General features: G+C 35.3%; 2 protein-coding genes across 17 annotated transcripts in view; both read right to left on the reverse strand.

Annotated features, from left to right (window-relative positions):
- Positions 1-11,237, reverse strand: part of LOC139968649 (cytochrome P450 4V2-like) — a 50,744-nt gene extending 39,507 nt beyond the window's left edge. For 6 of the 12 annotated variants that reach the window (XM_071972892.1, XM_071972893.1, XM_071972890.1 and 3 more), the window contains exons 1-3: positions 11,160-11,237; positions 8,908-9,059; positions 7,340-7,524 (exon numbers count right to left, since the gene is read on the reverse strand). In XM_071972892.1, the coding sequence (XP_071828993.1) occupies positions 7,340-7,505 (166 nt within the window). In that variant the 5' untranslated portion in view covers positions 7,506-7,524; positions 8,908-9,059; positions 11,160-11,237. Of the gene's footprint in view, positions 1-1,267; positions 1,384-3,745; positions 3,859-7,339; positions 7,525-8,907; positions 9,060-11,159 lie in introns of those variants that run through there. The other 6 variants (XM_071972885.1, XM_071972891.1, XM_071972889.1 and 3 more) reach the window with 6 other exon arrangements.
- Positions 11,238-12,010: 773 nt separating this feature from the next.
- Positions 12,011-18,265, reverse strand: LOC139968656 (leucine-rich repeat-containing protein 20-like). 5 transcript variants are annotated; one of them, XM_071972912.1, is made up of 5 exons: positions 18,092-18,265; positions 16,986-17,107; positions 16,021-16,164; positions 15,178-15,345; positions 12,011-14,141 (listed from the first exon to the last, which is right to left on the reverse strand). In XM_071972912.1, the coding sequence occupies exons 2-5, from the start codon at positions 17,047-17,049 to the stop codon at positions 13,984-13,986; spliced, it is 534 nt and encodes a 177-aa protein (XP_071829013.1). In that variant the 5' UTR covers positions 17,050-17,107; positions 18,092-18,265; the 3' UTR covers positions 12,011-13,983. The 5 variants fall into 5 exon arrangements, with proteins under 5 accessions (XP_071829013.1, XP_071829012.1, XP_071829010.1 ...); XM_071972911.1 differs by having other exon boundaries at positions 16,986-17,104; positions 18,092-18,263; XM_071972909.1 differs by having other exon boundaries at positions 16,986-17,104; positions 18,047-18,263.
- Between the last annotated feature and the right edge of the window lie 171 nt (positions 18,266-18,436).

An 18,436-nucleotide genomic window follows, 5' to 3' on the forward strand; every position in this document is an offset into this window, starting at 1 on the left:
AAACTGGTTCAAATCTTACTACTGATTAAAGAAATCATGGACAGACAGATCACAGGTTCACAGTTTTTAGTAGGTTAATTACTTGAATGCTATGATAGCAATATTATTAACACAACATAGTCAGAGATTAGTACAGATATTTGAAGACCAAAGGTCAACCAATGAATATTCAAATGATTAACCAGAGCTTTGGAAGGCTCATAAACAAAACAATGCAACCAATCTAAAGAACCACACTGATCCGTATTATCAGAAATGAACTTAATGTTTTCATAACTTGTCTTCATTTGACAAATTAATCTGATCTGAACTGTACAATGCTATGGAAGACCTCTCCGTAAGCACCCCCCACCCCCCCCCCCACCCATGCCTTCTTAGGTTGGGCTAGTCAGTCATAGAAAGGTAACTAGCCAGTAAGGTACAACACCAAAAACCTATCATACTATTAATACTCACTACAGCAAACAATTGTCGAAAAAATGGACTACCTGTACCTTGGCTCGACCCCAGGAACACCTCAGGAAACCATAAACCAGTCTCTATCAATTGGCTAAGAGAAGCTACAATAGTAATATATTTCTCAAGTAGGCTGTTCTCACATTATCAGAAGACCCAGAAAATGCCCTGCTTTACCCACAAATGTTTTGCTTTTGAGATATGTGACAATTCAAGGCTGGTGTCCCACCAAAGGTGGTGGGTCTTACAGTTAGTTAAACTGAGGGTTTTAAGGTTACCAACTCTAAGGCTAAATGACACTACTTTTGTGCAGTAGCAGAATTTGAAATGTAGGGTATGTATACCAAGGAATTACCTCAATCTGTTATCATAAAGTATCTTTTGAAGGGTTGCCAAAACAAGTAGATCAATCTCTACCATTGCAAGAGGCCTGGTGCACACTGCTAAATTACAGGGTTACCCTTGAACAAGGTGTGTTGGATGACCAAAACATGAAGGTACCACTGATAGTCCAAAGGAGCTGAGAAGAATTTTCTCTCCTTTCCCTTGGGAGTGTCAAACTCCTTAAGCTAACACGGATAGGATCTCAAATAAGCTACTGTAATGCTTCCTGATCCTGGGTCTCTAAACCCAACTATTTCTATCCCAGCACATTTCGAGAGTGAGAGAACCTCTCCAAGAGGGGTTGGTGAGCTAATGCGCTAATCGGTAAACTAATGCAAATCATATTCATATTCCAATTGAATACTAATCATGTATACTGTATTACCATAGTGGTATACTATATTAAGCACCGCCCCACTGCTCTCACCTCTGCATTATTAGCACTTAAAGTCAAGACTGCAGGCTGCACACTTGAGAAGAGGAGCCTGAATGCACCAAACTCTCGATATTCATTCATCCACATTGTCAGTGATCTGAAAAATCCTACAAAAATGAGGAGAAAAAATTAGAACAAGAAAACCTCATGCTCAAAGAGCAGGAAAAGACTACAAAAAAAAACCACACTAAAACCTGGATTAATATCCAATGACACAAGGGATTTTCCAGATGTGAAAATGTTTGAGGAATATCAAATTTTCTCTGAGTTTTCCTATTACCTCCTCTCTGACTGGTTTAATTTTATAGATGTTGCTGAATATTTAATGGGGATAAGCTGGAAGTATAATCAGCTCATGATAATATGATAAAAAAGCCAAATAGCTTTCTAAAATAGCTTTCTAAAATAGCTTTCAGAAGCTTCAATGATGCAACTCCTTTTGATATATAGAAGTGTCTTCTAGTTCTGTTTTAAGCAAGCAATGAATGCTACATATATGCAAAGCTACCCTAGAGTCTTGTTTCAGTTGAGATTCATGTACTTGTTGTGACACCAAATTTTTTTATTCCCATCTTAACCAAAGCTAGTGGAGGTGGTAGTTTGATTCACTTAGATAAATAATTTCAGAATGAGATGATGACCATTTGATCATGAAAGAAAAATCAGTTTGATAAAGGACCAGAATAGAGTAAAATAGGGAAGATGGTCCAATGGGAAGGAAGCCATGCAGCCGTTGACCAATGCACCTTTCATACGGACATCTTGTGACCTGCAAAGTAGAACGGCTTACATAGATGTTACTGAGGAGAAAGCCCTTAACATCAACAACCGCTGTCCAATCAAATAGCAGAGATTAATGCCAGAAAAGGCCCGACCTTTTATAACTGTCCAAAGTTGTCCGACCATAGGACAGAGCTTGACCACTTACAAGTGGCTCACTCTAGTAAAACATGTCCCACCATAGACTAGCTGAGCTTGCTTGCCTGATAGTGGTGCACTCTGCCAAAATCGCCCAACCATAGGGCTCAGCTTGACCACCTGAAAGTGGCTCACTCTTGTACAACTATCCAACCAAAGGTCCAGCCTTGGCTGCCTGATAGTGGTGCACCCTGCCATGTCAGTGATCCAACCAAAGGCCCACCTCTGACCTCATTCTGATAAAACTGTACCAAGCTGTTGAAAAGTCCTAATGTTAAATTGGACAGGTCTGCATACTTGAACAATAACGGAAACACAGAACTTCTAAAGCAATTTCATTTTACTTTAGTCCACCAGAAAAAACTCCCAAGAAATACTGACAATTTCAGAGGTTTGCCAGCGAAACAAAGCACAATCAGTTACTGTACATTAATGTTTTCATTATGAGCATAACATGTACAACCCCCCTACCTCCCCCCTCCCCCATTAGGAGTGGTCATACAGCTACTATATTATCTAACTTCATAGATCTGTTTGTTAGGGTTCAGGGATATCCATTTGTGTGTGAGCTCACAACTATACAACTCTGTCAGAATGTTACAAAGTTCATAACCAACACAGCTCTCAATTGTTACAGGTCAGACTAACAGTACAGTAAAACGATAACATGATTGGGGAAGTAAAGGTGCTCTCAAAAATGTTCTGTGTGCTTTTCTTGCCTTCCTGTCATAAAAGCTATGTGTGTTTGCGATGAAATGCTTCCCATCAGTCAAACATTTTCAAACACAAAACATGTTACGTAAAATCAGGGTTAAACAAACCTAATTCTAAATCTGGATTATCCAAACCTAATCTTAATCTGTATCCTGAAAATTATCCAAACTCAAAACAACTTACAACATTCTTCTGATTATAATTGTGTACTATAGTACTGTACAGATTTCTTCTACTTCAAATATCATTAAACAACAAAAGTGTTTTGTTAACATCACAACTACACAACATCTTTTAAACACTTTTTGTTGTTGTTGCAATACTGTATTTCACATTATGATATAAATTCTACCATGTACAGACAATATTAATGGCAAACTATACTAAAGTAAAGGAAGTTTACACCTATCTGCTTTTTTTTCAGAACTTAGAAGACCTCCTGTCCTGAACAGTCAAAGATGATCCATATTTTAACATGTTTTTGGTTCAAAAAGTGAGGTGATTTTTCCTTCTTTTTTTCTTGTGAAAGCAAACATTAGCCCTCATGGAAAGAAATATCCCCCGTGTGAATGTTAATATGTGTAAGAATCAAAGTGGAAATATTAATGTAGTTTTAGTCTAATATGGTTAGTTGACAACGGCTAGGTCCTTCTTGGCTAGTGAATGAGTATGTTTAGTTCAGCTGTGGATTATTTCTAGTCGTCGGGTTACATTGGGTCCGTACGTACAGTATTACACCTACCCTTTAATAGGACAACTGACATCGTAAATATAACTAGAATGATTTTATTACTTTGTGACCTAATTGTTAAATCTCCTCTCCACCAAAATTCTCACCTCAACACCACCAGGATTTAGAAGAAAAATAATAGGACTAAACATCATCTGAAAGCCTATTTGACCGTAGTGTCGATGCTGTTCAGCCCACACCATAAGCTGAGTAAAAAAAGCTGCAATCAGAAATAGAAACTGTCATCAACAAAATTTGAAGAAAACAGAGAGAATGAAGAGACAGACTTTACAGAGATACATTACTTTGGCAACCGGAAAGAAAAAGATCCGATGAAAGAATTCCCCATACATGATTTTTTAAGTCCAGAAATTGGCAAAATGAGCTATATAAAAGTATCTTGTAAATTTTTATTATATTGTGAAATATGGTCGAGAAGCTCCAATCAACATTAGTGTCATTAATTTCCACATTTCCCACAATTCCATAGCATATTATAAAAACTTTGAAAAGAAAAAAAAAGTGTAGTTTTTGGGTAAATAAGTCTCTTTTCTTTCTTGATGTCGGTTTTCAAATTGCAAAGAACTGAACCCTCTGCAGTCCTTTCATCTTCCATTCATTGCGCAGTCCATTCTTCTAACCTTTTCTATTCTATTGGTTGTTTAATTGTATCCTGTTAATTTGCCTGTCACATCTGTCACGTTAACTTGTTTCACCCGTTTCCAGTTTAGTCTGTCTTTGAAGAAAATCCTAGCAGGGATCAATATGCCAGACTACCCTTTGAACTTTTATACATCTTAATACCTATGGGAGTCCTTTTTGCAGTAGATAATTTTTACTTTTGTTAACATGTTTTAGTTTCTTTCTTTTCCTTTCTTCTAAGGTGACTTACAGTAACTTTTCTCTAATGACCAAGCTGATCCTCTGAGACAACAACTAATATCACCTAAGTATTTAATCTACTTGTAAATGCAATGTCTGCTGCTAATATCATTTCATGTTTATATTGAACAGGAAAACTCCATTTCCAGGACCATATCCACACATGTGCATCTTTTAGTTCTGGGACAGATCAAGTGTTACAAATGCCCATAAACAACAGACAACATATTGATTGATTGACTGACCGGTTAATTTATTGACTAATTGATTGATTGATTTTTTGCAACAAATCTGAATTTGACATACCAAAGAATTTAGACAATTTTTGATCTATTTACTGTAACATTTCATGTTACAAAGTAAAAAAGTTTCTAGTTAGTTGTTCCTACGAGCTCACTTTCTCTTTGAGTGAATCTTTGAATCTCAAAACGGCTTCTTTGGGCAGTTTTAAGGGAAAGTGAAACTTTTTTCTTTCTAGGCCTAGATGTCATTTTCTTAGAACCCATACATAGAAATGTTAGATACAAGCAATAGTTTCCCAGGTTCACTGGGAGCTCTGGATTTCATTTCCGCATAATTGAAATAGAATGAAACCTGAGACATTGGTTGCCAAATGACAATGTCTTTTGACAAGCAATGCCAGAAGAAAGAACAGTTCACTAATATGTATGCTTTCTATAAAATTACATCATAAAAAGGAAAAAACGTTTTTCATTTCCAAATATTTCTGTATTTGATGTAGAGGGACTGTGAGTGGTATTAAATACAATCATCAAATCAACCAGGTTATCTGACTTTCTAGCAGTTTTAAAAACTAGTCTTCATTTCAATAACGCACTGTAGAAAAAGAAACGAACCAGACATGTTAATATTCCACTGCAGCATGAAATTTGATTTTGTTATCTTTTCTGACAAAAAAAGGTAAAGCCATACCATGCTTAAAATGAGAAATAATAGTCATTCAAAGAAGCACTGTAACCTGTGTTCAGCCGAAAACTTGCAGCTCAGCATGTAATAAGGCAGAAGCAAAAGCCATGTTAAAATAACTTTGCAGTAAAACAAATGAGACCATATCAATCAAGTACAAAAATTTGTTGACAGCATGTTGGATGTTTATTTTAATTGCACACAAAATACATATTGCATGAAACACAGCTGCATCTAAGGTTACCAGGGGCCAATAAGTTCTTATGCTTCTTGTAGTGGGAAGTTGGTACAGTATGTCAAGCAAATGTTTGAAGTTGTGATGCAATGGTTGAAGTCTGTGCTGTAATACTTGAAGTCTGTGATGCAATGGTTGAAGTCATGTTTAAAATGTAATAAACTTGCCACTATTCATGAGAGTTACATATGGCAACTGATGACATCACAGAAATGTTTGTGCAACAACAGGGAGGCCTAAGCTGTATATAATAACTTTTGTTGCTAGGCTAGGCTACAAGATAACTTACTTATACACATTATAATTAATGTTGGGCCTACTGTAGGCTAGATTTAAGTTTAACGTGTGAGTATTGATTGCTCTCGCTCCTGTAAAAGAACACGGGTTGCTTAATAGTACGGCAATCAATACGCTCAATGTACAGCTTAGGCCTCCCTGATACATTTGGAAGGCTAGTCTAGGTTGGTACAATATCCAGGACTTATGGATGGTACAAAAATGTTGGTCTTCAATTAATGAGATATGTAAGGAAATGACTCCAAAGTTCTATTTGTTTAACAAATGTGCATCTCTCCTGCTTTCTTAATGATCAAGTTAGTTGTCCAAGAAAAGCCACGTATACTATAAGGTTAATGTCTGAAAACTTGCTCTTGACTCACATTTGGGGACATCAAAGTGCAGTTTTTGGTTGTTTGTTGAGATCAATTTTCATCAACATGAATTTTTAAACCTGAGTAGTTTTACATTTAAATCACAAATATTATAACCAAGTCAACTTTTCACATTTTTACACCATTTGTATTAGAAATTTGTCAATTTTGTATACAGCTGCTATGGAATACCGGCTACTGTATCACTCTAACAGAATATTTAAATTACAATTCTCAGAATATATTAAATATAGTTTTCTCCCAAACTTGTACATCTTTCTTCAGTTATTTAAAGTTTTTCAGTTATGATATTTCCAAGCAAAACTGGGTCTTAATTTGAAGATAATGACAAATGAGTGAAGCAGATACTGAAAGGAATGAATGAGAAACATAGCAGTCTGTGCAATCTTTGTTTGATCCCTTGATCATTCTTTGAATTTGTCATTCTGAAAAACATGATCCGAGGATCAGGAAATTACCAGAGGTCCTCTAAACTTTCAACGTTTACATATCAATGCTATTGTAAGTCAGAAAATAACTTAACATTTGGGGTAGTTCTTATTACTTTTTACTTTCTTTACAAAATTTTAAAGTGTGCCATTAAACTATATAAACATGAAAGAACTGGAAAATCTTTAAGAGATGGAACATTAAAAGTGACTATTTTTTTGTATTTTTGTTAAACATATTAAATGCACATAAATTACATAGGATAACCACACATATCAATAGCCAAGTGGAAAATATCTAGTATGATTAAATTTTACCCCTTTTCTTTGAGGGGTGGGGTTGAAAACTGACAACTTTTTGAATGAAGTTAATTGAATAGCAGCTAGTGAAACAAGTTTTTTTCACATTTATATTATACATTACATAATATGTTACTAATCATTAAGAAAGAATTTGCATCACACCACATACCAGTATCAACAACAGGAATCAAATCCCAGTAGATATTTGTAATACTGCCCCCATAGCCCCACCCCTCTGTGGGGTACCACACATACCTCTGGGATCTGTATCAAACTGGTACGCATTTCCGATGATTGGGTATGCTTTGGGACCGGGGAACTTGCTCATGATGTACCATAACTTCATTTGACGAAAGAACAGGTATCCCATCAGAATGCAGACCAGCAAAAAGATGGCTATAATGCCGACACCCATTGCCATGGTAACTGCTTGCTCTTAGCTGGGAATATGCAACAGGGAAATAAAACAAGAATTGAATTTTCATGCTCTGCAGAGCTAAGGTGTAGCTAGATTTTGATTAATAAGTGTAAAAGCTTTTACAGACTATAACTGACAACGATCAAAAATGACATTACATGAAAGCTGCATCATATCTCAATGATTTTGAATATTCACAATATAGGTCTCATATAACTTGTCAAAGATAATTAATACTAGAACCATCAATGAGAACTGAGAATTTCTTAAAATTACTGTTAGATTATGAAATGTAGGCAAGTTCCTTGAACCTTATTTCTTTTAAGGATCTTAGTTTCAGTATTTTTCCAAAAATATGCTATCTGAGAGTCGAATGATCGTCACAACCCTCAAATTTTCGAAGGAATTTTACTGCCACTCTACAAGTAGCTATCCAAACTGCTATGTAACAACCTATATTTTAAGAATTGACAGTATATTAAATTTTGGAACTCAGAACCTTTGGGAAGTACTTTTGTAACTTCTAGCAATTTTATGTCCTAAAATTTGGGCACAATGCTGATGACCTTTAACTACCACTAGTACAATTTAAGAATCAATAAAATACATTCTACTTCTCTCTAGATTCACTAAAGAAATTGTTATAATAATTTCAAACAAATGTTAATATTCCTAATCCACCCTCACCGGGAAGTTAACAGAAATTTAAGATTACCAGTTATAGAGAACAAAAGTTACTACAGGCTGAAGAAGGCCATATGGTACTGCTATGAAAGAGCTGCATGTCTAAAACTTAGCAATGCAGCACTTAACATATGTTGTGACACTAATATAACAAGTAAAAAGGGTGTGAAGATTCGCGTAAAAAGAAACGTCTAACGCCTGTAATCTGACCTAGTTTCGAAAGAGGTGTAACAGAAGTGTTAGACACCATCATCGATCCCAGAAAATACACACACACAGCTTGCTACCATATTAGACACTAGTGTACAGTCAGTACATACAGCTGCGGTCAATACCCACAGCACAGTGTACAAACAATACAGCGATGGACATCTCAGGTCCAGCTTCAGATAACAAGGTATCACGTTTCATTACTGTACTGTCTGCATTTTGTAGCGACACGAACAAAACGTCACTTGAAAGTTGAAAGCAACAGAAAGTTAACTTTTTCAGATGGCCGCACACAGTTTGGGGCGAGTCTTCAATGCCTTTAACATACATGTTGTTACAAGTAATGTAACAAGTAAAACGTACTTACTGCATTTTGACATGGCAAGAGAGCTTATAATGCAAACAATCAACATAACAACTGTAGCCATTTTACCTGGCAGAGAAACAAACACATGTGGTAAGAAGAAAACATTGGAAGACAAGTTTTGGTAAATAGTAATGAGCAACCCACCTGGTCAGTGATAAGGTCTTCCAAGATTATTCACTGAAACAAGCAAATAAGAAGGTTCAGGAAAATGGCACAAGTCAACTCCAATACTGGAATGAATGGGAAGAAATTTTGTACTGTTGCAGATCCTCCGATCATTAAGTTGATAATTCTAGCTAGAGATAAGAACAAAGTGTCTTTGTTAAACTGCTATCACTGAAACAAAATAATAATTAATCATGAGGGAGAAAATCAAACAAAACTAAGATAAGTTGTACTGTCACATGACAGATAACTCCCTAATCTTAACAGACATTGGTTTACTGTTTAATTACTGTCATAATTAGGTACAACCTATAACGAGTTACAGGGCAAACTTTGGAACCGGCAAACGAAACAAGGCAAACAGCAAATAATTATGACTTTGAAATATAAAGCACAAAAAATAAGGCACACCAGTTTCTAAGTTAGGGTGGATAGTATGGTAAAGTCTACATGGGATTTTGAGAGATTCAAAATTAACACTTAAAAACTGAAAAAGGTGGAACATTTTGAAGAGAACTAAAAATTTTGATTTCTAAGCATAAGACTGACAGAATAGCAAGTTTCTTTGATTGTTTGTAAAACATTACATATCACACAAGGGATTTCTGTAGATCATGTGAAAATGTGAATCTAAACATTTTCATTGCATTGTTGTGCGTAGTCAAACTATCATCAGAGACTATAGTACCGAGTACTTCCAAGTATGGAGTAAGCTAGGTGTCCGAGAACTGCTTTTTAGGATCCCAGTATCAAGGACAAGTGTTCGAGTACCAATCACAATTACTTCTTCATCTGAATACATTTTAAGCTCTTTTCAAGTACTTATCATTTTTAAATATACATGGATTGTATTCTTAAAACTTTTCCACAATGGTCATTATGTAGTAAACAAATGATATAACAGTTGAATGTGAGGACAATGATTGCATTGTAAAAACTTGTTTGCCAAATTCAGAGTGTCTCAATGTTATCTGAAATTTTCTGATTATTTGGAATGAATATAGTGGCAGAAGCAAGCAATGTCCCTGATATTTACTGTACACTGGGTTGTTAGTCTAGAAGGAATAAGTGCTGACATCACACAATTATTTGGTCCATACATTAGCAAGTTGACATACATCACTGTTGCATTCTTTATCTTCGTACAGTCTATGCATACATGGCAATACACTAATGTTAGGCTACGTACAGCTCATGATAATAATACTGGGCTCAGTTGAAGTATAAGAGTCAAGTACAATAAAAGGTAACACAATAGCACCCCAACAGGTTCAAAAAATTATGTGGCTTTCTGTTGTAACATCAGCTTTAGTCTGTACAGACTAGTTTTTCATGTAAGTAGTAGGCTACTCATAAAGTACTGGTCTGCAATGCAAGTCTCTGTCGTCTGACCCGCACAAATACCCATACATTATATAGCTTTACATGAGCGATATCGAATCAAAAGTGTGATATACGTCCACATAAGCCAAATGGAAATAAGTTCAAGACTACAACACAGAAGTGCATCCTTATTAAACCAAGGTTTAGTCACAACAAACTTCAAAACTCAGACAGATGGCCTCTAGGCAAAACTAGACCTTTAGAACAGTTATAATAGCTGTAACAATAGCTGTAATACTGAGTATTCACACCTCTGTGGGAATACTCAGTTAGTTTTGAGTACGACATAACCTGACTCGATATAAATAGAATGAAGTTTCATCACATTGCCTACGACAAGGGTTATTTCAACTAATCCCGTAATGATCATTTCGCAGTTCAACAATGGTAGCGTACAGTAGGCCTAGGCCATCTGACTCAGGGGCGTTTTGTACAACTGCCTCAGTCTACTGTCTAGTTCAGTACTCAAACGTCATAATTAGGCCTCAATGATAGTTTTACTAATGTAAGCATAAAATTCGCGAGTAATATATGAACATTCGTATAATTTCCAGCCCATCAGAGGGATAATCGCGAATTGTTTTGAATAGGAGTGATTTTTTGGCGATGCTAATTTTGTACAGAGAAACAGCGACCGTAACTACGCTAAGCAGAAGTTGGGCAAGAGCCCGATAGTTTTGTGAATATACGTTCGTGATTAGCCTTGACTGGTCTGCTCAAGTTTGCAGAATTGGGGGCTAAACAGAACACACATCATACTTTAGTATCTTAAATAAATAAAATTTGTAATACGTTTTGTTTGTAATACACTTAGCTAATATGGGTTTTACTTTGCTGTCCTAACTTACCTGTTGCGCTTCACCTGAGCTTTAGTATTATCTGCATTTGGTAAATAGTAGCGCACGTATCGCATCAAGGGTTCAACTGATTCATTTCTACCGAAGCATAGAAACGACATGACTTAACATCAACTGCTAGGTATGAAAGCGTAGAACTTGCGTTAAATGTAAAATTGTATGGGATGTGTAAACTACCGTTGAATATTCCAGGGAGAGAAATCGAAGTAGCATGGAACAGATAGTAGTGGAAAGGAGGGAATCTAAACTATATATAAATATATATATGATCCCTTCCAGCGTAAAGTATGTGACTAGAGCAAATATATTGGTGCAGTTTGTTACCGAATGTCCTCAGCACCAACTTAAAATGAAGGAAAAATATACCACACTGCTAGTTGAAAACCCCACTCAATGTCTTGCCCCTCACTCAAGATATGGTTTATCAAAGGAAACCTATTTTGACTGGCTAAACCTTCAACTAGTCCAGCCTGAAGTAGGATCACAGTAAGAAGTCTTTGCTGTCAATTTGGAAAATGCTCTTCAAATGCTACCATAATTTTATCATAATTTGCATGTTTCATTTTATCTTTGCAATATAAAATATTATGAGGATGTCTCTTTTGCCTAAAGATTCAGAAAATTTTCAGCAATTTTGCTAAGCATTCAACTTCAGTCCTCAGAGATTCCATTTAAAGGTATCTTGCACTCAATAAGAGATTAGTTACTCAACAATAATGGCAATGTTGTCTTTAATTGGATATGATGTAATAGTTGACATTTTGTCAGTAAGCTTATCAATAAATCCTTGTGGAAAATGCTCTTTGTACTGGACACAAATAAAAGTGCAATATAGTTACAAGTTTATTAAAGTATAAATTTATTTCGCTACAAAAGAGACAGTTTTAGTAGGCATCTAAAGTCTGATAAGCGCCTTGGACTTAATTATGTCACAAGGCCCCCTTTTGAAGTATTATATTTCATTATCAATATCATGAAAGAAAGAATACATTTTTTATTGCATATTTCCTAGCCTCTTTATTGATCCTGGAGCTGTAGCCCGCCCCTGAGATAACCCACCTCCCCCATCTCTCTCTCGATTTAGGCCTCACATGGAGGGGAAGGGAGAATCTACCCTGCACAGCAGCTAATTTGTATCAGTCCAATCCAATCAATCCGATCAGAAGCTGACTACAGACTACAAAGTCGGTAGTGACTTAATCACAAATTATCACTAACAGTAGTATGAAAAATCATCCTAACCTGTATGGGAATCCCAACACCATCTCACTCATTCCCAGGAAACCCTTCCATTTCTAGTTTTTGTGAACTTTCAAAGAATAATGCTCTAGCCATAAATTTTCATTCCTCTTTTCCATTGTCTAAAATTTCCTAAAATGTTTTGCAAAAGTGTAGACACACATCAGGAATGCCATGTTTTTTACATTCAAAGGGTCAAATATGGGAAAATAACTATCCATATAGCTGCACATATATCCAATCCCCTCCCCCTTCTCCCCATTTCCACCCTCCTCCCCTTCCCCTTCACAATCTGTTATGACATTTGTGCAATTATTCACATACTGAAAGATAGAACCCAGACTAGAACTGTACAAAAGAACATTATATTTCAAACTTTCATTCACATTTCTCTGCACAACTATGATCACAGACATATCAAATGTAAGTGCAATCTCTTTAAATGCAAACATGCACACAGCATGATATTCTCAAGATACCTAACTAGAAATAACATGGCATTACATAACAAAACTGCAAGACCTTTATCATCACTTAAAAAAGGTCAAAATGGTACAAAAATACAAGCTTTTAAAATGTTATTCAAAAAAATACAGTTCTCTTTCCCCTTGTTTGCATATACTTCCAGCTATTGACAGGTTGACAAAAGTAAGACTTTCCATCAATATATCTAATAGAAAAACATCTCAAGTTAATAAATTAGGTTACTTTCAACAAGCAAAAGGCCAATCCTTTTCTGATTACTCAACCAATTTCATTGTCCAAACAAACAAAAACAATATTGGAATGGGGGTGGGGGAATGAGGGCTTTGTGCTTTGTGATTCTGGGCCACAAAATATTTAACCTGAAAGATAAAGTAACTGTGTTTAAATTTGTGTAGGAGTCACATTCTACTGGCCTCTTTTATATGGTAAGACTCAAAGGACACTTTGTAAGCAGACAGTGTGTTGACAAGTTGACCTGCTTTTTTTCTCTTTTCTCTTTCTAGTGTTAGGTAACAGGTTAGAAAAATCTACAAAACAAATTCTTATACTATTTACCCATCTCTGTGAATTAAAAAAAAAGACTTTAGAATTCATGTAACTTTGAAAAGATTATTATTACAATGTTACTAATTTTAAAAGCTGTTTTGATAACAACAGATTTTCATAAATTATTAAAACAGCAGCAACAGCAGCTTTAAACCATTATACTCAGAACATGTTGCTATATTCAAGCTCCAATAGTATTGCATAATTATTTGCAATACCCACTTTGTGCTTTCATTTCTTTAAACATGCATAGTTATCTTTAAAAAAATAAGATATCTTTATTAAATTGATGGTGAGCCCATAACCAGAAACTAGAGCACCATGCACAGGTCACCCAACAATCCCCTGTAGATACCACTGCCAATATATTAAATTGTTCCATCTCTTTCTTTTCTCTACTTTTTTAACATCTCATCTAAAAGTTTCTCTTTTCAAAGTACTTGTTAGAAAATTAAAAGACCTTCCAAGGCCATTTTCTTTATTGCATATTCGCCAGAAAAATGAAAACAAAATACAAAAAAGGATTCACAAACTCCCTCCATTGTCAGTCAACATCAGAGAAATTTTCGTCAGCAACAGGCAAAAGGAGCTCAAACTTGGCGGTAGTTGCAAGCTTCTGTTGAAGCTCGTCGTTCAGCGGGTTTCCCATCAAGGATACTTTTCTGAGGGCGGGCATGTTGCACAGCTTCTCTACGTCCAGCACTGTAGATTGAATCATGAAACTGCACTTGTTATTACAGTCGAAACCAGGCTCAGACGAAGTGCCAGAAATGGGTCATTTTTGTATGTTCTAATCAAATAAATTTATTTGAATATATTTGATTTTTTTTTTACAGCATCACTTTATTCCAAATATAGCCAAATCTTACATGTAATTATATGAGCTGTAATGTGGGTCATTTAATCTCTGAGTACGCCTCCCAAAATTTAAAGAGATAAAAATGTTCAAGATCAAATTAAAGAAAGCAAAGTTTTAGCAAAATAAGCACATGCAAATCATCTATGAAATTTAAATACAATTTTAATTCGGTTTTACTTGCTGTAAGTCACTCAGCTTTATTGCAAAGTTGAGTCATCTCTTGAAAGTTTCTTTTTTTTGAAAGAGCAACACTCTGTTGATAAGTAGAAAGCTCCATTAACTAAACCAATTGAAGTACCAAAGATTACTCACATTAAAATAATTAAAGGACTTGTGTAAAAATACTACTAAAACCTTAAAATCTGTTACCCAATAGAATATCAATTGATGAAAAAGAATTATTCCAATTACCCTGAAGATTGCCTTGCCTTGACCCTTTCTTAATCAAAATGTCCCACGATTCCTTTTATGAGGTTATAAAGTTTCACTTCACTTCAATTTCTTGAGGTGTCAATATCAATCACACACAAAGTTACTTTTTCTTCTTTATTGATCAAGTTACAGAAATGAACTGCCTTGTTAGGGGTTTCTACAACAAAATAATGCCAAATTTTTACCAAAATCAAAACAAACTTTAAAATGCACCTAGAAATAGAGAAAAAGGCATCAAGGTTTGCTTTTATTTTAATTCTTAACAGTTGGCTAAATCAATTTTTGTACAAACAATGAAGCTCTTTCATGAAGTAAACTTTAATTCTCTTCAGAAAAACTTCCAATAGCTTGTATCCTTTAGAAATCACCACCAAGAATTACTTGCATTTCATCACAGTGGAAACATGATTTTTGTTTATTACTAAATAATCAAAGAATAATACAAACCTGAAATGTCGTTATCACTGAGGTCTAAGGTTTGCAGCTTTTCAAGGTTATATAAGGATGCTGGTATCGTGTTTAGCTTATTCTGCGATGCATCCAAATTTACTAATTCTTGAAGTAAGTTAATATTCTCTGGCAGCTTGTGTAGTTCATTATGTGATATATTTAATTCTGAAAATAAATAAAAAAGACAAACATAATTATTTAAAGATAAGATGGAGAAAAAAATACTGTTTAAACGAGACAGAAACTTAATGAAATACTACAGTGCTAACTTTTTTTAAATTGGTAATAATATTAATGAAACAAAAAAAAAGCACAAGATAAATACAGAAAAATTAATGGAGTCAAAATCTGTTCCTAAGAAAGCACCCCAGGTAGTAAAATTATCAAAGCTCTTCATGTCCCATGATCATTAATTCCTGGGTTGATTTTCTTGTCACCCAGTCATAAGGTAATGGTCACCATAGCAGTCATCTTACTTATCCACATACAATATAATCAGGGGCATATGAGTGGTTTCTAAAATGAGGGAGTGGTACACTGTGGGCGATTACTGTACCCCCAACCACCCTCCCCCCCCCCAATGGGAGATCCTTAGTAGAAGAAGAGGACAAGTTCACAGATGCTTTCTTAAAGCAATTTTCGAGCACAAAATACATGTCAAAAATATGACTATTCTGAACATTGTTTGGAATGTATCTTCATCTGCCTTTTCTTTTACAAAATTATTGAGATCCCTGGCTCCCTACATAGTTTCATATACTGGGTGGAACACAGTTCTCTAGTTACTTGAGTGTATCTGGTAACGAGTGGTATGTGGTCAAAGAACTGAAGAAAACTTACCAGTTAAAGCATCAAAGTTCTTAGAAAACTTTGAATCCAGCAATTTAAGTTTATTGTGAGATAAATTGCACTTTATGAGAGATACATTCCTGACAAGATGATAAACAGCCAGTGGAAAGGATTCCAAGAGACACCGAGATAAATCTGAAGTATAGGGCAAAGTAACATATATATTACAGAAACAGTGGGAACTCTGTCAGTACCAAGAAAGGACATCCCTCACTGAAAGCTAACTGCAAGCTTGTCTGCCCAAGAAATATGAATGGATTCAATCTCAACATCAGAAAGCTGGAAAACCAGATAATGCCAAGGAGATGTTAGAGATGGAGAAACAACGCTCCTCCAGTTGTTACCCCTCCTCAATAAGTAATGGAGAGTTAGTTAATCCTAATCATTTTCTAGTCATGTGATTGACAGGCCTTTTTGTTTGTCTTTTAACTCTTATATTGGTTCCTGTCCACAAGGGTCAAAGACAGTCTAGAAAATCCTCAGACAAATACACAAATATGTATCACAGTCTTGAGTTGATCATAAGCAATAACAACATTGAGTCTAATAGTTTCTACCTATTTTTGAACATCTTCCTACAAATTTCTGAAGACAGTGGATTGAGTTTTGAAAGGAAAATGTAATCAAGTCCTTCTGGAGTGGCACTGAATTCAGTACCTCATAGCAACATCTTCTAAATTCATTAAAAAGTCATGACTGCTGGTAATACCAGTTACATGGGGCTGTAACAGCTAGAGGTAACATTTAGCTATAGCAGACACCAAGAGAATCCACAGCTTGCTCTAATCCAATTAATGTATGCTATTCAGCTATTGTATCTAAGGGTTGAAAACAATAGCAAAATTACAGCTGGCAAACTCACAAAGCTTCAAAATCTTAATACTTGGATGTTTCACCATCTGTAAAACCTCCCTGGTAAAACTAAGATTTAAAAGTGAAAGACAATATATACTAACCTAATTGTTGTGTCTCCATAGCATCCTGACATTTAAGGACAACTTTAGCAACACCTGCAGCCATTCCTGATGAAAATATGCAATATGACAGGCAACTGATGTATCTGCTATCAGGATTCCTACTTGAAAAATATATACCAAATGAAATACTTCAGTGTAAGTTGAACTAACAAATATTTTATATCAAAGACATGTTTATGTTTTGTCCCCACTTTCTCGCTGTGTCGAGTCAACTGTGTATTAATAAAATATTTAAAGAATGGTATATCTTCTGTGTAGAAGACAAACACACAGTGATTGAAGCTGAACAGTTCACTTACTTCAAAGCCAACTTTCTACTGTGCTTTACTGTTAGTAAACAAGACTGAACATGAGTTAATTCAACTTAAACATTGTGACATATTTTTGGATAGTATCTAAGACCAAGAATGAGCACAGAATTTTTTTAGGGAAATGATCGTTAATCTTTAAGGTCACTGGCGACATTTTTTTCCCCACGATTGGCTACGTACATGTTATGGATTCAATTCTTTTTCAGTCCATAGAAATAATCAATTTAATGGAGAATCAGAAAAATCAAATGGGTGAAGTTGACAATTTATCCTTTACATTCAACTGGATATCACACAATTTTCGTGTTACATTGGGAGCACCTGTGGGCTATGACATAGCTTGTCAATTGTAGCAGCATGTACCATGTAGCCAAGGCTTGACTTACCATGACCATTAGGCATACAGTAGGCAGGCGCTAGTATTGGGCACATCCTCCACCCACCTCCCCCTAGTTTCATGACTTTCCTTTAATAAGTCTGGGAAATCAATATTTCAGTTGATTTCATTGGATAATTGGCTCATACTTCTATGGTTCCTCTGCAGTTCTCCTCTGTTGGTCCTGTTTGTGTAACACTAACGTTGTAATTTACTTAGACTAGTATTGTATTATTAATATAGACTATTACTAGTAATATAACCAAGTAAGGCCTAACTAACAGGACTAGTATGAATGATGTGTGCTCAGGTTTGATTTAAAAGTACAGCAGTTATGCATTATTATCACATACGAAATTATGAACCCATGTCGACTCTCGAGTCAATCTTGATCTTACTGGCTATAATATTGTCGCTCTTCTCGGTGACCTTGGCAGGTTTCCAGAATTGCGTCATCGCCAATTACCAGGCATCGCAATCGTAACTTGAGTCACGTGGTTTTGTTTACATCGTTACTAACAGACTTCTTTTGCTTGAAGAATTAAATGTATAAATATTAGCTTTAAAAATATATTACATTATTATAATCAACTGACACTAGTTATCAATCGAATTAATTTTTATATAAAGATTATACTGATGCTATGAGTTTTAACTAAAAGAAATTTTGATGGAGAACATTTGCATGTCCATAATTACCTTATGTCTCAAAGTCTGACGATGTGTTTGATAATTTTGAAGAC

This window comes from Apostichopus japonicus, chromosome 6, assembly GCF_037975245.1.
Source record: "Apostichopus japonicus isolate 1M-3 chromosome 6, ASM3797524v1, whole genome shotgun sequence".
Classification (NCBI taxonomy): domain Eukaryota; kingdom Metazoa; phylum Echinodermata; class Holothuroidea; order Aspidochirotida; family Stichopodidae; genus Apostichopus; species Apostichopus japonicus.